Raw genomic sequence first — 20,702 nt, forward strand, 5'->3', positions numbered from 1 at the left:
TTTAAGAAGTCATGTTTCCTTAAGGTTTTTCTTCCTAAGAAGAAAATCATATATGCTATACTTTCCAAATTGTGGATGACTGGTGAGGGGAGACTCATTTTTAGTTATGTAGAAAACATCTTTAAAAGCGTTTAACAGAAGGTCAGATTCTCTTTAATTCAAATGATTTTCTGAGATATTATCTATTATTGGCCATCCATGGTGTACCGGCACTCATAGAGTTCTCTTTATTCTCAGGTCTTGGATTTGCACTTTGTTACTCTCCAGCTATTGCCATGGTTGGCAAGTATTTCAGCAGACGGAAAGCCCTTGCTTATGGGATTGCCATGTCGGGAAGTGGCATTGGCACCTTCATCCTGGCCCCTGTGGTTCAGCTCCTTATTGAACAGTTTTCCTGGCGGGGAGCATTACTCATTCTTGGGGGCTTTGTTTTGAATCTCTGTGTTTGTGGTGCCTTGATGCGGCCAATTATTCTTAAAGAGGACCATACAACTCCAGAGCAAAAGCATGTCTGTAGAACTCAGAAACAAGACTTTAAGCAGGCATCTCCTTGTTCATCTTTGACAAAACAGTGGGTGCATACCTGCCTTTGTTGCTCTTTGCAGCAGGAATACAGTTTTTTACTGATGTCAGACTTTGTTGTGTTAGCCATCTCTGTTCTGTTTATGGCATATGGCTGCAGCCCTCTCTTTGTGTACTTGGTGCCTTATGCTTTGAGTGTCGGAGTGAGTCACCAGCAAGCTGCTTTTCTTATGTCCATACTTGGGGTGATTGACATTATCGGCAATATCACCTTTGGATGGCTAACCGACAGAAGGTAAACCAGGGCCTTTAAGCCTTTACTTTCCTTTCATCTCTTACCTTGTAGAATACAGAAGTCTGAATAATATTAACAAGACTTCAGTATCCAAAGGCAACTCCTTTGCTGGTTTTACTAGATCAGGGGTTGGCAAACACGGGACAGAGAGTAAATATATTTTACTTTGTGAGCCATATGCTCTTTGTTGAAAATAAGAGCTCTGTTGTAGCACTAAAGCAGCCAGAGATAATACATAAACAAATGAGAATGACTATGTTACTGTGAGACTTATGGGCCCTGAAATTGATTTTCATATAATTTTTATGTATCACAAAATATTCTCAACATTTTCCCCCAATCATTAAAAATATAAAAACCATTTTTATTTCATGTATTGTGCAAAAAATGGTGAAACAGTTTGCTGATCCCTTTTCTAGATGGTTTTAGATGGTGGACCTGTCTAAATTGGAGAAGGGATGGTGAATCTATTTAAATTGGAGTGCCTAAGGTAACTACAAGTGACAGATTCAATTCCATTCCAAGTCAAGTTGTCCCCAGGCAAAACAACCTCCGGCTAAGTGTTGTGTTTTTAGATTGTTGTGAACCTCCCTAGAGATTAGTTGGTGATAAGAGAGGAATAGGAGCTGGTCCAGTAGGAGGATCGGGTGCAGTAGTAACACATCTGTAGCACCATATTTATGTTTGACATTGGAAGTAGAAAATGCTTTCATTACAAATGTAGGCTTAGAAGCCAAACGTATAAGAAATCTACTGAGTAGATTCTTCAGCAAATGCTCATCCATTTGGATTGAAGAGAGCAAGCTATTCATATTCTCCTAATTGATGGACTTCTCAACCTTGAGCTATGACCTTGGAAAGCTTTCCTTATTGTGGCTTCTCACGCTTAATGTCTTCAGTAATTAATCAAGATCCAACTGCTATTAGATTAATTCCACATTTGTGATGTATAGGGAAGAAAAGGAGTGCTTTTTTCTGAGTTATTACAATCAAATAACTCAATAAAAAGCAGCCTTGTATAAGTGTGATCTATATAGGGATCTGTAGACTGAGACTTCCAAGACCCAAGTTCTTGTCCTGGCTGTGTTCCTAATTAGTCTGGTGGCCTAGGGGAAGTTACCTAACGGTTTAGAGCCTCAAGGTTCTTCATCTGTAAAATGGACCAATGCACTACTTGCCTATTAAACTCAAAGCATTTAGTGAGGCTCAGTGAGGCCATATGTAGAAAAATGTTTGCAAAGCACAAAGTGACTTCCAAAGATAAACTGCTAGTAGTGATGTAGTATAGTGTCTTTGAAATAAATGGTAGCATAGATGAGTTTGGAGCTACCGAAAGACAATGTGATGAAAGTACCACTGGGGAAATCTTGAAATAAGATTTAATACTAGTAAAAGACCTTCACTATCCTGGCAAATTACTTTAATGTCTTCATATTCCAGCTTCCCCTTTGTAAAACCACTTGGTTTATTGAATATCTGTGATATGCCAGATACCAGTGGATCACAGTCTGAAAGCACATAATATGGTAGACTACTGGAAAATATTAGTATCCCGATATGCTACATATTCTCTCACAATATCCTTGGAGAAACCCTATGAGATAGGTTATCTTTGCATTTTACAGCTAAGGAAATTGAGGTTATAGTTAAGCAGTTAGTAGGTAATAGAACTGGATTTGAATTTATATCTTTCTAATTATAGAGCATATATTCTTTCTACCACACTGTACTTCCTAGGGAGAAAAATTATTGCATTTACATATTCCAAAGAAAGAGAAAAACAATTTAGATTATATATAATGGGGAAACATCTCTCAAGACATAACCATAATACTTACTGTTGCATGGCCATGGTTCTAAAGCTCTTTGATAGAAACTGGGTATGTCATACGTATTCTTGTTCTTCATATCCACAGGTGTCTGAAGAATTACCAGTACGTTTGCTACCTCTTTGCCGTTGGACTAGATGGGCTGTGCTATCTCTGCCTCCCAATGCTTCAAAGTCTCCCCCTGCTCGTGCCTTTCTCTTGTACCTTTGGCTACTTTGATGGTGCTTATGTGACCTTGATCCCAGTAGTGACTACAGAAATAGTGGGGACCACCTCTTTGTCGTCAGCTCTTGGAGTGGTGTACTTTCTTCATGCAGTGCCATACTTGGTGAGCCCACCCATTGCAGGTCAGTTTCCAGAGAGAACCCCCAACTGTCTCTTCTCTTTGTTGTACTGAAAATGGCAGACCCACACACAGACAAGGAGAATGATTTGGGAGAAGAGTGAGAAGGAAAACAAATGCAAGAGCTACCAAAAAATATTATGGTCTTGCTCATATCCTTGTTTTATAATATTCTTCGAACCAAGCAGTAACCTTAGCCTACCTAGAAAGAAAAGGGTCTTGATGTAATTCCACACAAATGATGGGAGCAATGGAATAGAGCAGCTGTTCAGACTTATAAGTAATGCACATTCAGAGTGAATTCTCATAGGAGTACAGGTTTCCAATAGGAGATGGTGGCAGATAGACTGAAATAAGTGCAGGTATCATAATTGAGTGGCTTGAGTGCCCCACGTAGGATCTGGGGCTCTATATTCTTCAGAGTCCATGGGTAGTATTAAAGTTTATGTGCAAAGGGGCAATATGGTAAAGAGTGCATTGTAGAAAATGTGATCTAGCATTTGATGTAATAATTTAGGGAAGAGATATTTAGGATTCCATTCTAATAATTCAGGAGTAAATTGACACAGACCTGAACTTGGGCTGCTACAGCAGAAATGGAAATGGATTCCAGGGGAAGGAGGAAGTTTTGAGGAAAAAAAAAATCAACTGAATATAACATTTGAGAGTGAAGGAGGGAAAGAAGTCAAAGATAACAGAAAAATGACACAGTTGAAAGAAATAAGGAAGGTGGAGAAAATGGCTTTGCCAGAAAAAGAAAGACCTTAATGATTTAGATGTAGTGAGATCTCTAAGATACACAGGTGAAAATGCCCAATAGAGAGGCCAGATTTGGATATACAGACTGGGAATCATTTGAAAAAAGAATCTAGAATGTTTTGTAAACTGTAAAAATTATACAGAAATTTAAGTCATGACTAAACAAGTCAGCATTGGCTTGGCACTGGGGATAGAGTAGAAACACGTTCAGCTACCTTCCTGGAGCATGGGGTCTCGACTGTTGTCTCTCAGAGGGAGGTTCTAGGATCACCTGCATCAGAATCTCCTGGGGTGCTTGATAAAATGCAGACTCTTTGATCCTTCCACCTGTAACCTGAATCTTTGGGGTTGAGTTCCAGGGATCTATACCCTGGATAAGCTTTCTTGTGAGGCCCATGCACACTAAGGAGTGAAGACTAACTGGTTCAAATTATCAGCCTAAATTAAAACTGAGAGAGTGAACCAAAGTCTATGAAGACAGGCAAAAGAGAAATGAACCAAACATTTACCTAGAAGGAAGGAGGGGAATTTTTTGAAAAAGGTAGAATGTCCACGTAGCTGCTGTTGTGAATAGACAGTTAGGGGTCATTTCTAAACCCCAGCAATTGCTAAAGCAGCAAACTAGGGAAAACTGTGGCTGCTTGAATGCTGAAATGAAAATTCTTGGTCATTTTAAACTCCATGATAAAGGACCATAGATTTAGGGCTTCATTTTTGAAAACTGCCCCCAAAATGTTCCCATACCCTCCCACCACAGCCAGTTTTAGTTCAACCTTTAGGAGCAAGAACTCCTGAAAGTCTATTAAGTCACAGGATGTAAATAAATCAGATATTTCTGGATTCTCCTTTCAGTCTATGACCTTCATTGTGGCAAATCAGACATTATGTTCAATGCTAAGAATTAGGATGTGAGTTCTTACTGCAGAATTTCTTATTTAATTACCTTTAAAAAGACAACTCTCTATTCAGTCTCTGATGCTACAGAAACGCACAAATAAATTACATGGTAACTAAAATACTGGAGAGTAGTGTGAATTGCAGGAAAATTTCTGGGGCTTTTAACAATTTCTACATGCCATTTTTGATTAAGGGATGGTGGATTTTCTTGGTATATAAATAAAGTTTGGAGGAACTTTAAACATTTTAAACATTTTGTTAATTACAAAATAATTGACTGCCAGGGTTTAATTTTATCCCACTGTGGTTTGTATTTTGCATATTGCATGCCCTCCTTGTTCCTTAAAATTTAGAGTTGGAATAGATATTGAGATTAATTTGTTGCAACAAGAGATAAAGAAAAAAAATCAGAGGGTACAGAATTATGCCTTCTGAAGTTTGCATTTGCAACTTCTAAGATGGCCCAAAGTTCTGATTTTCAATCTGGAAGGGGTGCAATGACTGGATTCTGTTGGAAATCTGGATTTCTTTGAAACCTTACTCAAGATAGACAGTGTATGGGTGCTGGGAATACTATTAGCATTTTTCATGATTTTCTTCCTTTACACCCTATATAAATTATCCTGGGCTCACCTGTTTGAATAATGCCATTTTCGTCTTTTCTATTAGATTTCATGGAATAATAATAACAATACTTATTGAGCAATAATTAAGTACGTGACTCTTTCCAAGCACTTTACGTATTAACCACAACTGATTCATTTTAGGTTTAGAATAGAATGTATTTTTCAGGTGCTTCACAAAATTTTTAAGTGTTTTGCTTTTTGTGTCAACATTTTAATGGTGGTGTGAGTAATCCATTGTTATTATCTTTAAAAATTATTGTATTTGGGGATGATAGATCATTTAATTTTCAACTCAACAATTAATTTTGCCGTTTTTTGTTTACAGGATGGCTGGTGGATACGACTGGCAGCTACACAGCAGCATTTCTTCTCTGTGGATTTTCAATGATATTTAGTTCTGTGTTGCTTGGCTTAGCTAGACTTGTAAAAAAGATGAAAAAAACCAAGCTGCGGTTTCTTGCCAAAGAATCTGATCCCAAGCTGCAGCTATTGACCAATGGATTGGTGGCATATTCTGTGGCAAGAGAATTAGATATGAAGGATGGGGAGTCTTTGGCCACAGCAGTGCCTGGTTACAATCCCACATGACCTTAAGCTGGGAATCTTTAGGGCTGAAAGAAGTGGGGATGTTGGATTGCATTGCACATGATTCTGAAGCATTTTATTTTGGCAGAAGCATTGCCATTCAAGAAAAAAATATTATTTTCTCTGTTAACATGTTTATGAGGGAAAACAGCAAATAACAAAAAAAGCTGGACTGGCTCAGAGTTTCCTTATTTGGGGATATGTACTCACACTTGAATTCATTGCCTCTTTTGGGCAATGAGCATCCCTGTATGGGGAATATAAGGACATAGCTGATAGAATTGGCTTAATTAGGGTTGATTCCAAGTCATGACCAAAGCAGGTGCCACTGGGGAGCAGCTTTGTCCCAAAATCTCTACCTTCCTTCCTTAGAAGGTAAAGGGAAGAGCTCTTATGTAAATTGGCTTATCTTATACTCTTTGGAGGAGAGGAGTCAGCTCGGGAATGGTGGTGGAGGGTGAAGATGCCAAACTTTTTTCATGGTGAGTTTCTCATTAGGGTTTTAAACAGGATCGCTGAAGAATACCTTAGATTCCTCTAGGAGATGATTAATAGAGAATGAAAATGCTGTCTTTTTTCTCTTACTCTTCCAACCAGCCCTTGCCTCTGCCAGTGGGTACACACCACTTTGAGAATCCAAAGAATCATGAAATGTGGTTGGAATGGATCTTAAAGGGTGTCTAATAAGATCTTCTATTTGAAATTCTCCACTGGAAACTGAAAGCTCTTTCCTAAGACATGTACCAGACCACACCTCTGGTACTATCACTTGCAGTACTAACTCTAAATTTGACAGAACACACCTAAGAGGGCCAAGGGTGACTTCTCAGTCTTACTTGAAATATTAACACTACCACAACTTCCCTTTTTCTTTTCTTCAGGGATTAAAAAAAACCTCTTATTTGAACAGCAGATACATTCCTGTTAGGAACAGAAAAGAGTTGGCAGCATTCCAACTGGGCAGGACTTGAATTCTTGAATCAGCAGGTTTCTGGTGAGTTTTTATTTTTTTCAATCCCCCAGGTCAGACATTTAGGTTCATCATTACCCAAAACTGAATTTAGGCTTTTAACTGAAAAATATTGTCCTAGGGATATCCTAAAGGAGAGATATCTTTTTCCTTGTGTTAACTCTTGTTCCAGTGCCCCCTGCTCCTCATCTCTCTGTAATCATTAGAAACTTGGTGCACCTTTTCAGCTGAATGAGAAGGCTTCAGGGGATTAGCCTCAGCATCTGTAATAGCACTATCAGTCACTACAATTTTGGCCAGAAGGGGAGGGGAAAAAAGTTAAGAAGGTTAGTGGTGTGATGTTTTACAATTTACAGAACTCTTTCACAAATCTTAACTCATTGAATTGGAATAGTTTACTTGTCCCCAGTACTCCACTTTTCTATGCTTTGGGATCATTTTTGAATCTTCACATTAAAGGGAGAAGGCATGGAGAGAGAAGAGCAGGGCCAGATTCCCTGGCCTGTCTCCAACTGTTTTAAATCCACGGAATTGTAATTCTGAATCCCGAATCATGTTTCACTTGTGACTAGGGGCAGGTTATGCAACTGAAAGGAGATTTTAATGATTCAAAAGTTGAAAATATGAAATATAAGGAAATATTTTGACCTTGAAGGTCATTTAATTCCACTGTCTCAGAAGGGGCCTCACAAGTGCCCTGCTGTGGGTAATGGGAGGAAATCAGCAGTGAGGAAGATCCTAGGTTGACTTAGCATGCTCAGCAAGAATCACTGCCTAAACTGGATTATTTAATAAAATTACATGTCAATACATTACTTTCAAAATGAAATATTGACTTGATTTTGATGGGAATAAAACTATAATATTTCATAGTTGTTTTCCAAAGAGGAATTTGAATGTTATGTGCTATCTCTTTTCTATGTTTGAAAATTGAATTTTGAATCATTTACTTTGTCATTTGCAACTTAACAAATATTTGGAAAATATCTGTAAAAAAGTAAGAGTTAAAATGAAATTATCCATGTTTGGAATAGCACTTTATACTAAATGTTGCCATTTCTTGAATCTTCGAGCCTAAAGATTTTTTTGAGATATAAATAGCTTATAAATATTCTTATACATATTTTTTTCATAGTGATCTCAGAAAAATTTTTTGAGGATCTGCAATAGAATTTCTCTAAAGTATTAAGTATTCATGAAAATCAGCACAGAGATGAGAGCTTTTAAAGATATGTGTAAAACATTTGGAATATTTTGATTTTATACATGTGTAAATTTGCAGGTTACTTACCCTTTTGAAGCAGCATTTTTTTTAAAACCATAAGAAAAATATAAATCTTAGGATCTACCATTTTGTCATCTACACAAAATTTTACTGTTAAGATTTCACGTGCCTATTACTGTTCATTTTTAAAATCGAAGAATTCACTGGAATGATGTATTTTATGGAATCAAGAATAAAACTGTGGTGGGATGATTCTACATATCAAATATTCATTTATCCCACTACAAGCTCCACTTTGGAAGTGACTGAGTAGAAAAGCAGTGTACTTTTATAGATAAACTGTACCATTGGGCCTTTTCTTTGGATTTGAATTTCACTCATAGATCAAATATTTATGCTGGTATTTTCTTACTTCAAAATAATAATAAAAAGAGTTCACAGTCATGTGTTTGGAAAAAATTCTTCTCTGTGGTATTGTACAGGCCGCGGGCAAAGTGCTTGAACTGGATGGTGAGTGGGACTGTCTGGATCATGCTGAGTTGGCATATACAAAAGCAAAAGCCATTGATTCAGTACGTCCAATGTGTTAGCTACTGTGCTAAGTACTTTATATGCAATGCCTCATTTAATCCTCATAATAACCTATATTATCACTATTTTGTAATGCGGAAACTGAGGCATCAAGTGACCACTACACTCTAGTGCCTCTAGTGTGAAACCCTGTAAAACAAGGATGCAGTCTGATGCTGGAGCCTGTGCCTTTCCTTTTATACCTACTAGGATCATCTTCTTATTGGGTTCAGGAAGACATTTGGAGACAGGATGTTTCTTTGGCAGAAAAATCCTTTGGATCATGCATGTTTCACTCATCCAATCAGTATAGAAAGTAAGATTCTAGATTGGAAATTCCTGAGAGTATTTTTAAGAAAACTGGTTGGATCAAGACCCTCTACTCCCAGGCTAAGTGGTCTAATTTACTGTCAATTGATGCAGGCTTCTGTTTAGGAGCATTTTAATTTTTCTGTCAGAGAGCACACTTTGCTCCAAAAGTAAGTTCTGCCTTCCATATTACCAAAGTCATGCATTCAAAGTCAGGAGTTGAGTACTTGCTAAAGTGCCTGCTCTGTTGCCAGTGAGGATGAAAATGGTAATGTCAATATGGCACTCACCTGTCTTGTTGCAATAGGTCTAAATCTGAAATTTTCTATTGAAGTGAAGTAGTGTGAATTCAAGTAGATATCTGAGTTTCTCTTCTCCCACTGTAAAGTTTGGATCTGTTTTTTTTTCTTTTAATTTCCACCAAACAATGGATTTTTATATTGGTTGCCAGAGTATCTATCAGTGAGAGATGACTGGGATTTTTTCCATGGCACTGAGAAGTATCAATATTTGGTGGGGGGTAGAGAAATATTAAATAATGATAAAACTGTCATTTAAAACAAAACACTTTATCATGTAACTTTTCAAGCATATACAAGAGTAAAGAGAATAGTATAGTGAACTTAATGTACCCATGCCCCAGCATTAACAATGATCTCCTCCCACTGATGAAGGAATTTGAAATATATTAACATGTTAACAGTGCATGTCTTCTTTCAGCTGTCTAGGAACAACTGAATGTGGTTAAGAATACATTTATTCATGCTAGCAGAGGGTATGTGGGTGGTTAGTGCCACCTATCAGTGAGCTACATCATTACTTACAATACTGATTGGGACCTTTTCCTTGCTGCGTTGCTTTCGGTATTCAAATTACAGATTAAGGCTCTACCTCTATCACCCTGCCCTTTCCACCCCATTCTACATGAGGATCTATCTACCTGAAGCCTAGAGCAGTTTAAAAATAAGTGAAAAGTGCTTTTGAATTATGGATGAGATGAGATGATAATTATTATCCTTAATTGTTTAAGGATCAGAGGCCTCTTTGAGGGGTCTGAGACCTACGGTTGACCTAAAACAGGGGTTCTTAATATTTTTTGTTCCATGGACCCCTTTGCCAGTCAGGTGAAAACCACGGACACCTTACCTAAGTCCACACTATACTGTGTATTGTTTAATAAAAATATCACATCCACACCAACATATCCCCACAGGAATAATAGTTTTTTGAATTTCATTTCAAGCTCATGGACCCCTTGTTAAGAACCTCTGGCCTAAAATTAAATAAAAAGCATTATTTTTTAAGGAGTTAAGCATGGTTGGTCCACTTAAATTTGACTTAATGTTAAAAAGCATTAAAATTAGTATTTTAAAATGCAGTCCTTCCGATAAAATTGTTTCTTTTGTGATGGCAGGTTAGGTCTTCTCTTGCTGACACATGTAAGAATGGAAGTTAGAGGTCCCCAGATCCGGGAAGGGTGAAGACCTATGCACTTTAGAAGAGCTAAGCTCTCTGGAGAGCTTGTTTGTGTAACTGGGGCCAAAGCAGGGTCCAGGCGAGGGTCAGGCTAGGGAATGGGGAAAAAGGGTAAGGGGCAGCCATTTTGCCTGGCGACCTGAGGTTCTGGTAGACACTTAAGGCCAGGTCTTTGAAACCTGAATCTCTAAATTTGCCATTATCTGTCCAAGCAGAGGTGGATGAATTTGGACATTTACTGACTGGTTTCTCAGGATCAAGCAGGAAGTGGAAAACCTTTTTCAGAGTTACAAAGCTTATAGCTTGGTACGAGCATTTAGCACTCACACTGGAACACCGCCTAAGAGGTCCTGCAGGGTATAGATCTTGCCTGTCTTCCAAACCTTGTATGGGAATACACTCTCCCCCTCTCACTACACACCAACCATCCTGTTCTTCTATGTTCCTCTAAGTACCAACCTTCCCCTTCCCAACTGCCACCTCAGGACATTTTGCACTTGCTGATCCCTTTGTGTACTCACTTAACATCTTCTGGGTCACAGTTTAAATGTCTCTTCCCTGGAGAGTCTCTTTAACCACTGCACCCATTAAATTACATATCACCCCACTGCATTATTCTTTCTCATGGCACCCTGTTCTTTTCTTTCAAAGAACATATCTTAATTTTAATTAATATATTCATTTGTGTGTTTATTTTTAAACTTCATCTCCCTCACAAAACCACAAAATTCCTGAGGATAGGGATCATATCTGCTTTATTAACCACCGAGTCCTGTGCCTGACACATAGTAGGCAATCAATAAATCCTTGATGAATAAATAAATAAATGAAAAGAACCAATGAACAAAAAAATGAAGAAACTGCTAAAGAGAATTAACACAAGTGAGTGATGGGGCTGTTTGAAGGGTCAGGGTACAAGGTTGCTTAAAGCTGCTCTTGCACCCAGAAGGGTACAATACGGGTAGATGTTCCCAATTCAGTCGGGCTAATAGGACACCTTGTGAGAAATGTAACAGAAATGGCCAGAGCTACAGAGCACTGAGTACCATGGGGCAGGTTTGGAAAAGGGATTAAAGGTGACAAAGAGAAGAATTGGTAGAAACGGAAACTTTTGAATGGAACTGAATGTAAAATTGATACCACTGTGTTCGACATAGACAAGCTTAAATAGCTCTGTTGTGCTCAAATGAGTGGCACGCCTGGGATAGGGCACTGTTTCCACAAGGGAACCTTGGAATGTTGGGAAAAAGTGCAGCTCACATGCCCCGTGCAGGAAAAGATGTGGTTTCAGTTACAGGCACTACACAGGCTGCTTTTACACGAAATCTCTGCTATGGGATTTGGCCAGGTGCACAAGTCCCTGACTTGAGTCTTTCTCCCAGCCCTGTGGCCAACCCCTAACTCAGGCCATTATGGAAAATTAGCAAGCTGGCAGGAAATTTTTCAGAATTGATGATAGGAGGTAATCAACCAACAATTAGTTATCTCCTCAGAATCTGGCACCATGTTAGATATAGTTGCGAATTCTAAAGACACACAGAACCCCCTCCATGATCTCAAGTTCATTTCCTAATTGGTAAATTTTAACTAACGCAGGTGCTCTGGAGTTTAGGGGAAGAAGAATTAATTACGTGCTAGAGAAATCTGAAGCGGTTTCAGGGAATCATGAGATGGGACCAAACAGGTTGGAATCAGTGCCTGCTCTTTTGAGGGGAAGAGGCTAAGTGGGAGTAGGGGATGAGGAGCAACCACTTGTAGGTAACTGAGTTTCTAGCAGACACCAAAGACTGATGACACTAATAAAAGTGGTGAGGGCATTCACAGGGTGTCTTTGACCAATGGTAAATTTTAGATTCCTACTGGGCTTTGGAGCTTGTGTTTGGCTTCTCTAAGCTGAAAGAGGAAATTTTCAGGGGATGGGATATGTCATGAGTCATAATTCAACATTCATTTCATAAATCCTTTTTAAAAAACCAAAACAACCATTTCTTAGAGGATCCAGAATTTAAAAGGCACAGGAAAGTTTTTAAAAATGACATGCAGCACTGCCATCTGCTGGAAGTTGGTGGCACCTCCAATTGTAGTTCAACTGGATGGCCTTAGAACAAACGTTAAAGTTTGTTATTGTTTCCTCCTCTTTTTCGTCCTAACTCTCTGCTTATTTTCCTCTATACATTTATCCTCTTCCTCTTGCAAGCACAAATATAGGGGGGAAGATAATGTGTTTCATTTTTCAGCATTTTGATTGCTTAGGTCAGTGTTCTATGTGGTATGTCAAAATTAATATGAATGATGATTTTGATTGGCCTGCCTAGGGACATGCCCTGGCAAAATGTAATGTAAGTTTTTCCTTTGGAGTCCCCTTCCTTCCTTGGGAATCCTTATTGCCATTTTGGGTTCCATTCTGATCGCATTCTGAGCCCTACCAATGTATTGATTTAGTGTGAGTTGATAGACGAATAAGTTAAAGGGTAAGAGAATCTCAAAAACATTTCAGAAGTTATATTTTGAAAAATGTTGAAACCAAATGATATAGGGGAGAATGTTCTGTGTCAATTTGGAAACATAAAGCATCCTGCTTATTGTGCTATATAAAAATAACGATCAATTTAACAACTGAATTTACTTTAAAATGTGCAATTCCTAAGAAATTGTGAAGGATGCTATTTATAACTACAATTACCTTCAAAGGAGAGTGGATCGTTTTTAAATGAAATACTCTTTTGTTAAACTAAACAACTTGATGACTTTTTAAAAAAGATTTATTTATTTATTTATTTATTTCTCTCTCCATCCCCCCTCCAGCCCCAACCCCGGTTGTTTGTTCTCTGTGTCTATTTGCTACGTCTTGTTTCTTTGTCCGCTTCTTCTGTTATTGTCAGCCGCATGGGAATCTGTGTTTCTTTTTGTTGCGTCATCTTGTTGTGTCAGCTCTCCGTGTGTGCGGCACCATTCCTGGGCAGGCTGCACTTTGTTTCGCGCTGGCAGCTCTCCTTACGGGGCACATTCCTTGTGCGTGGGGCTCCCCTACACGGGGACACCCCTGCATGGCAGGGCACTCCTTGCGCGCAGCAGCACTGCACATGGGCCAGCTCCACACGGGTCAAGGAGGCCTGGGGTTTGAACCACGGACCTCCCATGTGGTAGACGGACGCCCTAACCACTGGGCCAAGTCCGATTCCCAACTTGATGATTTTGATTGTGTGTAAGTGGATTCTGTGACTGAGTTTGAGGAGAGGAGTTACAGAGAACTGAATTGCTCTAGGTTTAAGAAAAATGCAGGAATTGGTTCTTGTTTCAGAGGGAAAAGAGTAGAGATGGGGAAAGAGGCCCAAAAAACATGGCAATAGGCAGGAATATGAAGCATTGGTTGAAGGTCTTTTGTTTTTTCCTTCTCTCTCTCTCAAAAGAACAAAGATGATCTGATATTAAGATTTAAGTTGTTTGAATTTTTGTTGTATTAATAGATTCTTCTAGCTCTTGAAATCTCAAAAAATGTTTTTATACACAAATGACATGTTACTGGTTTTTGCTTTTGCTGGTTTCAATTGTTTATATTTGTTGTTATTGTTTTGGGGTTGAAGCTTAAGGCTGGTATGGAAAAGGGAAATGGAATGAAGGGTTCCGAGCCTCTTTCGAAAATCCATGGCCTGGAGACTCAAGGAAAATCCAGGGAATGTTAAGATGGTTTTGGTCTAAGTGTTATGCTGCTGCTACACTAAGTTATAGCATTCTCACTCCTTGCTTTCTTGCATTGCTTTCCACACTGAGTGAAGGTTCTGATGTTGGTTTATTGTGTGCATGGGAGGTATTCTTTTCCTCTCAAGGACAAGAGACTGGGTATCTTGGCTTCTAATTGTTTACTCATTTTTATCAGCTCTCCAAACTAGGTTAATTCCTTTTTTGAGGAATTTATTTCAAACCTCTGAATTCCAACTTCCAAATCTTGAGATAAGCTCCACCCTAAGAATGAGTCCTTGATTTCACAGGCCTTCTCTCCAGGGTTTTCAGGGATGCTTTTTTTTTTTTAAAGATTTATTTTTTATTTATTTCTCTCCCCGACAGCTGATGTAAACAACTAGTTCCTTTCAGGAAATTTTGGGGTTCTATGTAAAACAATATCTGGTGACCTATGATATTGTAGCATGTCTGAGCTTGTTGTGATCCTCTGCAGCATTCTCCCACAGTCTCTTTAAAGATTTGGTCCTATCTTTCACATATTTCATCCCAAAATTTAAGACTATTTAGGAAATTGTATAATTGTTAAGTGCTAGAATCTAGAACAAGATATCCAGGGCTTGAATCTTGGCTTCACTTCTTATTAGCTATGTGACCTTGGGTTTACTTAATTTCTCTAATTCCTAGTTTACTCATATGCCAAAGGGAATAATAAATTCCTACTTACAGGGATTTTTAAAAAATATATTTTATTTATTTCTCTCCCCTTCTCCTCCCCGCCCCGCCCCAGTTGTCTGTTCGCTGTGTCCATTTGCTGCGTGTTCTTCTTTTTGTCCGCTTCTGTTGTTGTCAGCGGCACAGGAATCTGTGTTTCTTTTTGTTGTGTCATCTTGCTGCGTCAGCTCTCCATGTGTGCGGTGCCATTCTTGGGCAGGCAGCACTTTCGCACTGGGCGGGTCTCCTTATGGGGCGCACTCCTTGCACGTGGGGCTTCCATACCCGGGGGGTACCCCTGCGTGGTAGGGCACTCCTTGCGCACATCAGCACTGCATGTGGGCCAGCTCCACATGGGTCAAGGAGACCCAGGGTTTGAACCGTGGACCTCCCATGTGGTAGATGGATGCCCTATCCACTGGGCCAAGTCCGCTTCCCTTATAGGGATTTTTATAAGGTTAATATATGTGGCGCACTTTGAACAGCACCTGCAATGTATCATATACTATGTAAAAGTTAGTTATGATTATTCAGTATGTCACTAGTTAACAGACATGGCTGAGCTGGCATTTTCTCTTTCACAGGGCTTTCCTCCAAATTGGTGGTGACTTAAGGAATATGTAGAGGAAAATAATCTGTGGGCCCACTTCTGAACTTTTGAGTGACCATCTCTCATTCTTTACCCTAACCTCCATCTATCCCCTAGATCTGATGTAGACATTGAAGAAACTTAGATGGAAATGGCTTTTTCTGAAGAATAGGAAAGGCCAGTATGTTCAATGTCTTTAGTAATAAATTTCAGTGGCATAAATTCATACTTTTCCTTCAGGCTTTGTTATCTGTGAGGCACCTGTTTGCTCCCAGGAAGTACAGCTTTCCCAAAGCTTATTCATCTCACCTTCATTATTTCTTTGGTTATTCCACCCAGGTGCCATCATGAAAGAAGGTATTAAAAATTCTGGTTCATCACTTGTAGAAGAACCCCAATGTTCACAGTAGATATGGAAATATACATGGCATTTCTGTATATGTTTCCACTAAACATATGCTGACGTATTCCTCAAAGTGAAGTAAAACAAAATGCTTAATGAGCAAATTTAACTTAGTAAGTATGAAAATGCCAGAGAAAGGGACAGTTGTGCTTAAGTGGGATGGGGTGTGTATGGGTTAATCACAGGAAAAGAGGAAGCCAAGGAGAAGAAACCACATCTCAAAGACCCAGGAAACCCTGGATAAGAAGAAAAGGGGAGAGCAACAGGGAGGCTGAGGTCCTGGGAGAAAAAAGGGAGAGATGAGAGAAGGAGGGATATTAGAGCAGAAAACTAAGTGATAAAAGGTTTGTGGTCATTAAATATAAACTTGCTATGTCGTTCTGTGAGGAGGGAAAGAGGAAGAAAGGTCAGTGTTGTGGGAAGGGGCTGTTGCAACCTGCAATGAACTTCTATGGTGTGCTTATAATACTATTTCTTGATTTGTTTAATATAGACAATTAACTTCTTCTATGTTGTGAGGATTTAATTTGTGGATTTATGGAAACGGATGTGGCTCAAGCAATTGGGCTCCAGGGTTCAAGCCCAGGGCCTCCTGGTGAGGGTGAGCTGCCCCATGCAGAGTGCCGGCCCACATGGGAATGTCACCCTGTGCAGGAGTGCTGCCCTGTGTGGGAACACTGCCTAGCGCGAGAAAGCCGCCCCACGCAGGAGTGCCGGCGGACACGGAGAGCTGGTGCAGCAAGATGACGCAACAAGAGACAAAGAGGAGAGAAAATAAGAAGATGTAGCAAAACAGGGAGATGAGGTGGCATAAGAGAGTGATTGCCTCTCTCCTACTCCAGAAGGTCCCAGGATTAGTTCCTGGAGCCACCTAATGAGAATATAAACAGACACAGAACACACAGTGAATGGATAGAGAGCAGAAAATAGGTGGGTGGGCGGGGGGAGACATAAATCTTTAAAAAAAAATTTGTAGATTTAAAGAACATGTCCCACCCTAATTCCTTGCAATATTTAGTTATGACGGAAGCTTTTGTTCCCTTAGCAAGTAGTTTTATAACTTAGAATAATATACTCAACTCTATTTCTAATTCTATCAAGTTTTAACTGTATCTCTTGACTTCCTTTTTTCTAAGATGAGGTTTCTTTTTGTGCATATGTGTCTCCATGCTTCCCTTAACCTCTCTTTCTCCTTCTCTCTTCCAACTCAAATATTATCAAGGTTGGAAATATTTGTTGATCTTTAAACCACCTTTATTGCTTTACTTGTCTCTGAGCTGATTTAAAAAGTTGAAAAATGGTAACTGGCATTTATGTTATGTAAACATGATTTACCTTATAGCAAATCGAAGGTAGTTGGACCCCGAAAGCAGAAACCAAGATAGTATTGAATGTGCAAGAAATTTATTAGGGAATTTCTGTGACAGAAAAATGGGAAGGGAGCCAGGAGAGGTTTAGGAGAGCAATCAGACTGCGATGCAGTTCTGATCCTAAGTGAAGGAGAGAGAGAAGAACGGTTGGGAGGCTGTATCTTAGACTACAGTATAGTTTAAAGAAAAATTGGGCATGGCTGTTGAGCCCAAGCTACTTGTCAGAGGAGTTCTGCATCTTCCAGGAAAGGGCCTTACTTAGCACCCCTGCATGTCATGTAGGCATAGTCACATCATTGCCAGATAAACTGTCAATTAAGGTTAAATCTGTATAATAGATGTCATTGATTATAGATAGCAACACTGTCAAATAGGGATGAGGGCTACTGAACCAAGAGAAGCAATTTTCTCCACAATTCAGTCAGAAGTCATAGCACCAATCTGGGTCCTGATTTTCTTACCAATAAAGTTGCTTCAAGGAGGCAATGTCACAGGGTCTTCCTTGTTCCCAAGTTCTTTGGGTCTGTACGGTTTTTCTTGAACAGAGGTAATTTGCATTTTGACTCTATAAAGGAATAGGAACTGCTGATTTTGTTTTTGAATCTCTGGTGGAGAGCATGTGATCAACTGCCAAGATTAGTTCTATCCACAAAGGTGACATAAAATATGTTTAAGAGCTCCATAACTCTGAAGAGAGTTTTCCTGACAGCTAATTTTTTTGAAATGGCTTTTCTCAGTTTTTGTGAGGCAGGGAGCATAACTTTAGTGCTGATCAAGATAGTTTCGAAGTGCACTTTTATAATTTGGGGAAGAAGGACTTCTCTCTTCATAAAGGGTCAAATTACCCTGAACGGAAATCCTACCACTTCCCTGGGAATATTTTTAGGTTTGTCTGCTCCCATGAGGTCTGGCTTTCCCAAAGATTATGTATCTCACCTTCTTTATTTCTTTGGCAGGGAAAAGAATGCGGGCCTGGCATCATTGGATTTTATAAGGCTTGACAGGATAAATTTATCTAACTAGTAGGATCTGGATCCCTTTCAGAGACTTTGAGTCCAAAGGTTAAGGCCAGCTTTCAGATGTAGGGAAAGGATACTATGTAATTCAACTTAGGCAACTTTTATTGATTTACTATATATCAAATACTGTGCTATATACTGAGGGAGTAAACAATAAAGTAGATACTCAGGGAATTTAGGATCTCTTGGCTTAAGCCTATTAGTCTAATTAATTTTATCAGTTTATATTTTCCACATTGTAGATCAGTGGTTCTCAATCTTTGCCGCACAATAGTTACTCAGGAAAATTTTAAAATGATGATCCTTAGGCTATATCCCAGACTAATTAAATCAGTCTGAGGATGAAACCCAAGCATCAGTGGTTTTTTGTGTGTGTGCTTTAATTTCTCAAGTGATCCCACTGTGCACCCAAGTTTGAAGAACAGTGCTGTAGATCTTTACTACTCGAAATGTAGTCAGAAGAACAGAAACATCAGCATCAGCTTCACCAGGCAGCCTGTTTAAAATGCATAACCTTAGGTATCTTGTTTTTACAATGTTTTTTAAAAAATATTTATTTATTTTTTAATTTCTCTCCCGTCATCCCCCTCCAACCCGGTTGTCTGCTTTCTGTGTTCATTCACTGTGTGTTCTGTGACCACTTCTATCCTTATCAGCGGCACCCGGAATCTGTGTTTCTTTTTGTTGCATCATCTTGCTGTGTCAGCTCTCCGTGTGTGTGGCACCATTCTTGGGCAGGCTGCACTTTCTTTCGCACTGGGTGGCTCTCCTTACGGGGTGCATTCCTTGTGCATAGGGCTCCCCTACGTGGGGGACCCCCCTGCATGGTACAGCACTCCTTGTGCATATCAGCACTGCGCATGGGCCAGCTCCACACGGTTCAAGGAGGCCCAGGGTTTGAACCTCGGACCTCTTATGTGGTAGGCGGATGCCCTATCCATTGGGCCAAGTCCGCTTCCCATCAGGCATCTTGTGAGACCTACTGAATTAGAATCTGCCTTTTAAACAAGATTTCCAGGTAATTTGTGTGTACATTAAAATTTGAGAAGTACTGTGATAGACCTTGTTTTCCAAAGACTTGTGCTGTATATTATTAGAACATCTCTTGTCAGCTGATTTCTTAAAACAAACTAATTGATGAAGCAGATAATCTCTTCCATGACTCCCTGTCTGAATGGTCCCAGCATGTGAATCCAAGCACTGCAGTTATTATCTACTTTCAGGTAAAACATCAAGACAGTTATCTTATGTTCATAGAAGAGAGGCATTGGAGGAAGGGGAGGAAGAGCTGAACCTGAAAATCCATTTTCACAATGTCAAGGACTAAGGTGTTCCATATGCATTTCCAAGAGAGGGAGGGAGGGAAAGAAAGCTCTTTAAAGAATTGGTGAGGTGGAATTTTGGGAAGAGATACAAGATAATCTCATTCTGCTTAAATTATGTGGCTCCAGAGTTGTGAGTCAGGCCTAACATTTTGAGGTCAGACATCCCTGGACCTCTGACTTTAATTCATTATTCTTCCTTATTCCTATCGTTTTCTACAACTTTTTTATTCAAAGGCCTTTCACATAACAGGACTGTTGTTTTTACTTAACATATTATATTTTCCCTTTGGATTCCTTCTTGCAAATGGAATGCACAGGATATAGGGCTGGCAAGGTCATCCCACTGACAGTATAATGGACTGTAATAGTTATTTCTTTACCAGGCTGATTATCACTTTAGATGCTTTACAGATATGTAAATTTCTAGGTCCTGCCCTTAGAGGTTCTGATTTAGTAGGTCTGGGGTGGGACCTGGGAATTTGAAAAAGAAGAATCATCCTACTATAGTCCTAAAACTTCACTTTAGCCATTACGTTAAACTCTGAGCGCAAACTATCAGCAAAGAATAAAGACAATTTTGAGAGAATTCAATTTGACCGTGAAGGAGAGGAGCCTTGACTGTCTTGTAGGGATAGGGTGAAAGATATTGGAATATTTAACTTAAAGCAGTCTCAGTGAATACAGGAAAACTAGTCTTCAAATAGGTTAAAAAATGTTTAGTAGACATTTGATTTTTTTGGCTGCTCAGTTTCACTCAATTTCCAATAACAGCCCCTGATATGTGTTTGGTGATTTACTGATTAATTTGAATTTATCTGAAACTACAGCTGATACGACTATTAAATCATATCAGCCATTAAATTCCCATTTTGGCTTAAGTAGGTTTAAATTAGATTTTCTGCCACTAGCAGTCAAGAGTTCTAGCTGATACATAACGCTCCCTCTAAAAAGGATTGGGTTAGATCTTTGAAGTCTTCAAACCAAAATGTGTAAGCCACAGGCCAAAGTCTTAGGTAAAATGGAATGAAGAAATTTCTAAGAACAAGGGCTATCTGAAGATGAACGATCTATTTCAGAAATAATTCAAGCTTCAAGTTCTAATGGCTAATTGATAAAGGTAAACTGAGGTCTTTTTCAATACTAAGAGTCTATTACCAATTTTTTTTTAAACTTCAGAAGGGTAAGCATAATTATTGAA

At 39.2% G+C, this 20,702-nt stretch overlaps 1 protein-coding gene across 4 annotated transcripts in view; it reads left to right on the forward strand.

The window, feature by feature from the left end:
* The window catches only part of SLC16A12 (solute carrier family 16 member 12), a 96,119-nt gene extending 87,624 nt beyond the window's left edge, over positions 1–8,495 (forward strand). For all 4 annotated transcript variants that reach the window (XM_004461417.5, XM_058298807.2, XM_058298809.2 and 1 more), the window contains exons 5-7: positions 238–817; positions 2,734–2,993; positions 5,597–8,495. In XM_004461417.5, the coding sequence (XP_004461474.2) occupies positions 238–817; positions 2,734–2,993; positions 5,597–5,859 (1,103 nt within the window). In that variant the 3' untranslated portion in view covers positions 5,860–8,495. The remainder of the gene's footprint in view (positions 1–237; positions 818–2,733; positions 2,994–5,596) is intronic.
* The last annotated feature ends 12,207 nt before the right edge of the window (positions 8,496–20,702 follow it).

The sequence above is a fragment of the Dasypus novemcinctus genome, chromosome 6 (assembly GCF_030445035.2).
Source record: "Dasypus novemcinctus isolate mDasNov1 chromosome 6, mDasNov1.1.hap2, whole genome shotgun sequence".
NCBI classification, from domain to species: Eukaryota; Metazoa; Chordata; class Mammalia; order Cingulata; family Dasypodidae; genus Dasypus; species Dasypus novemcinctus.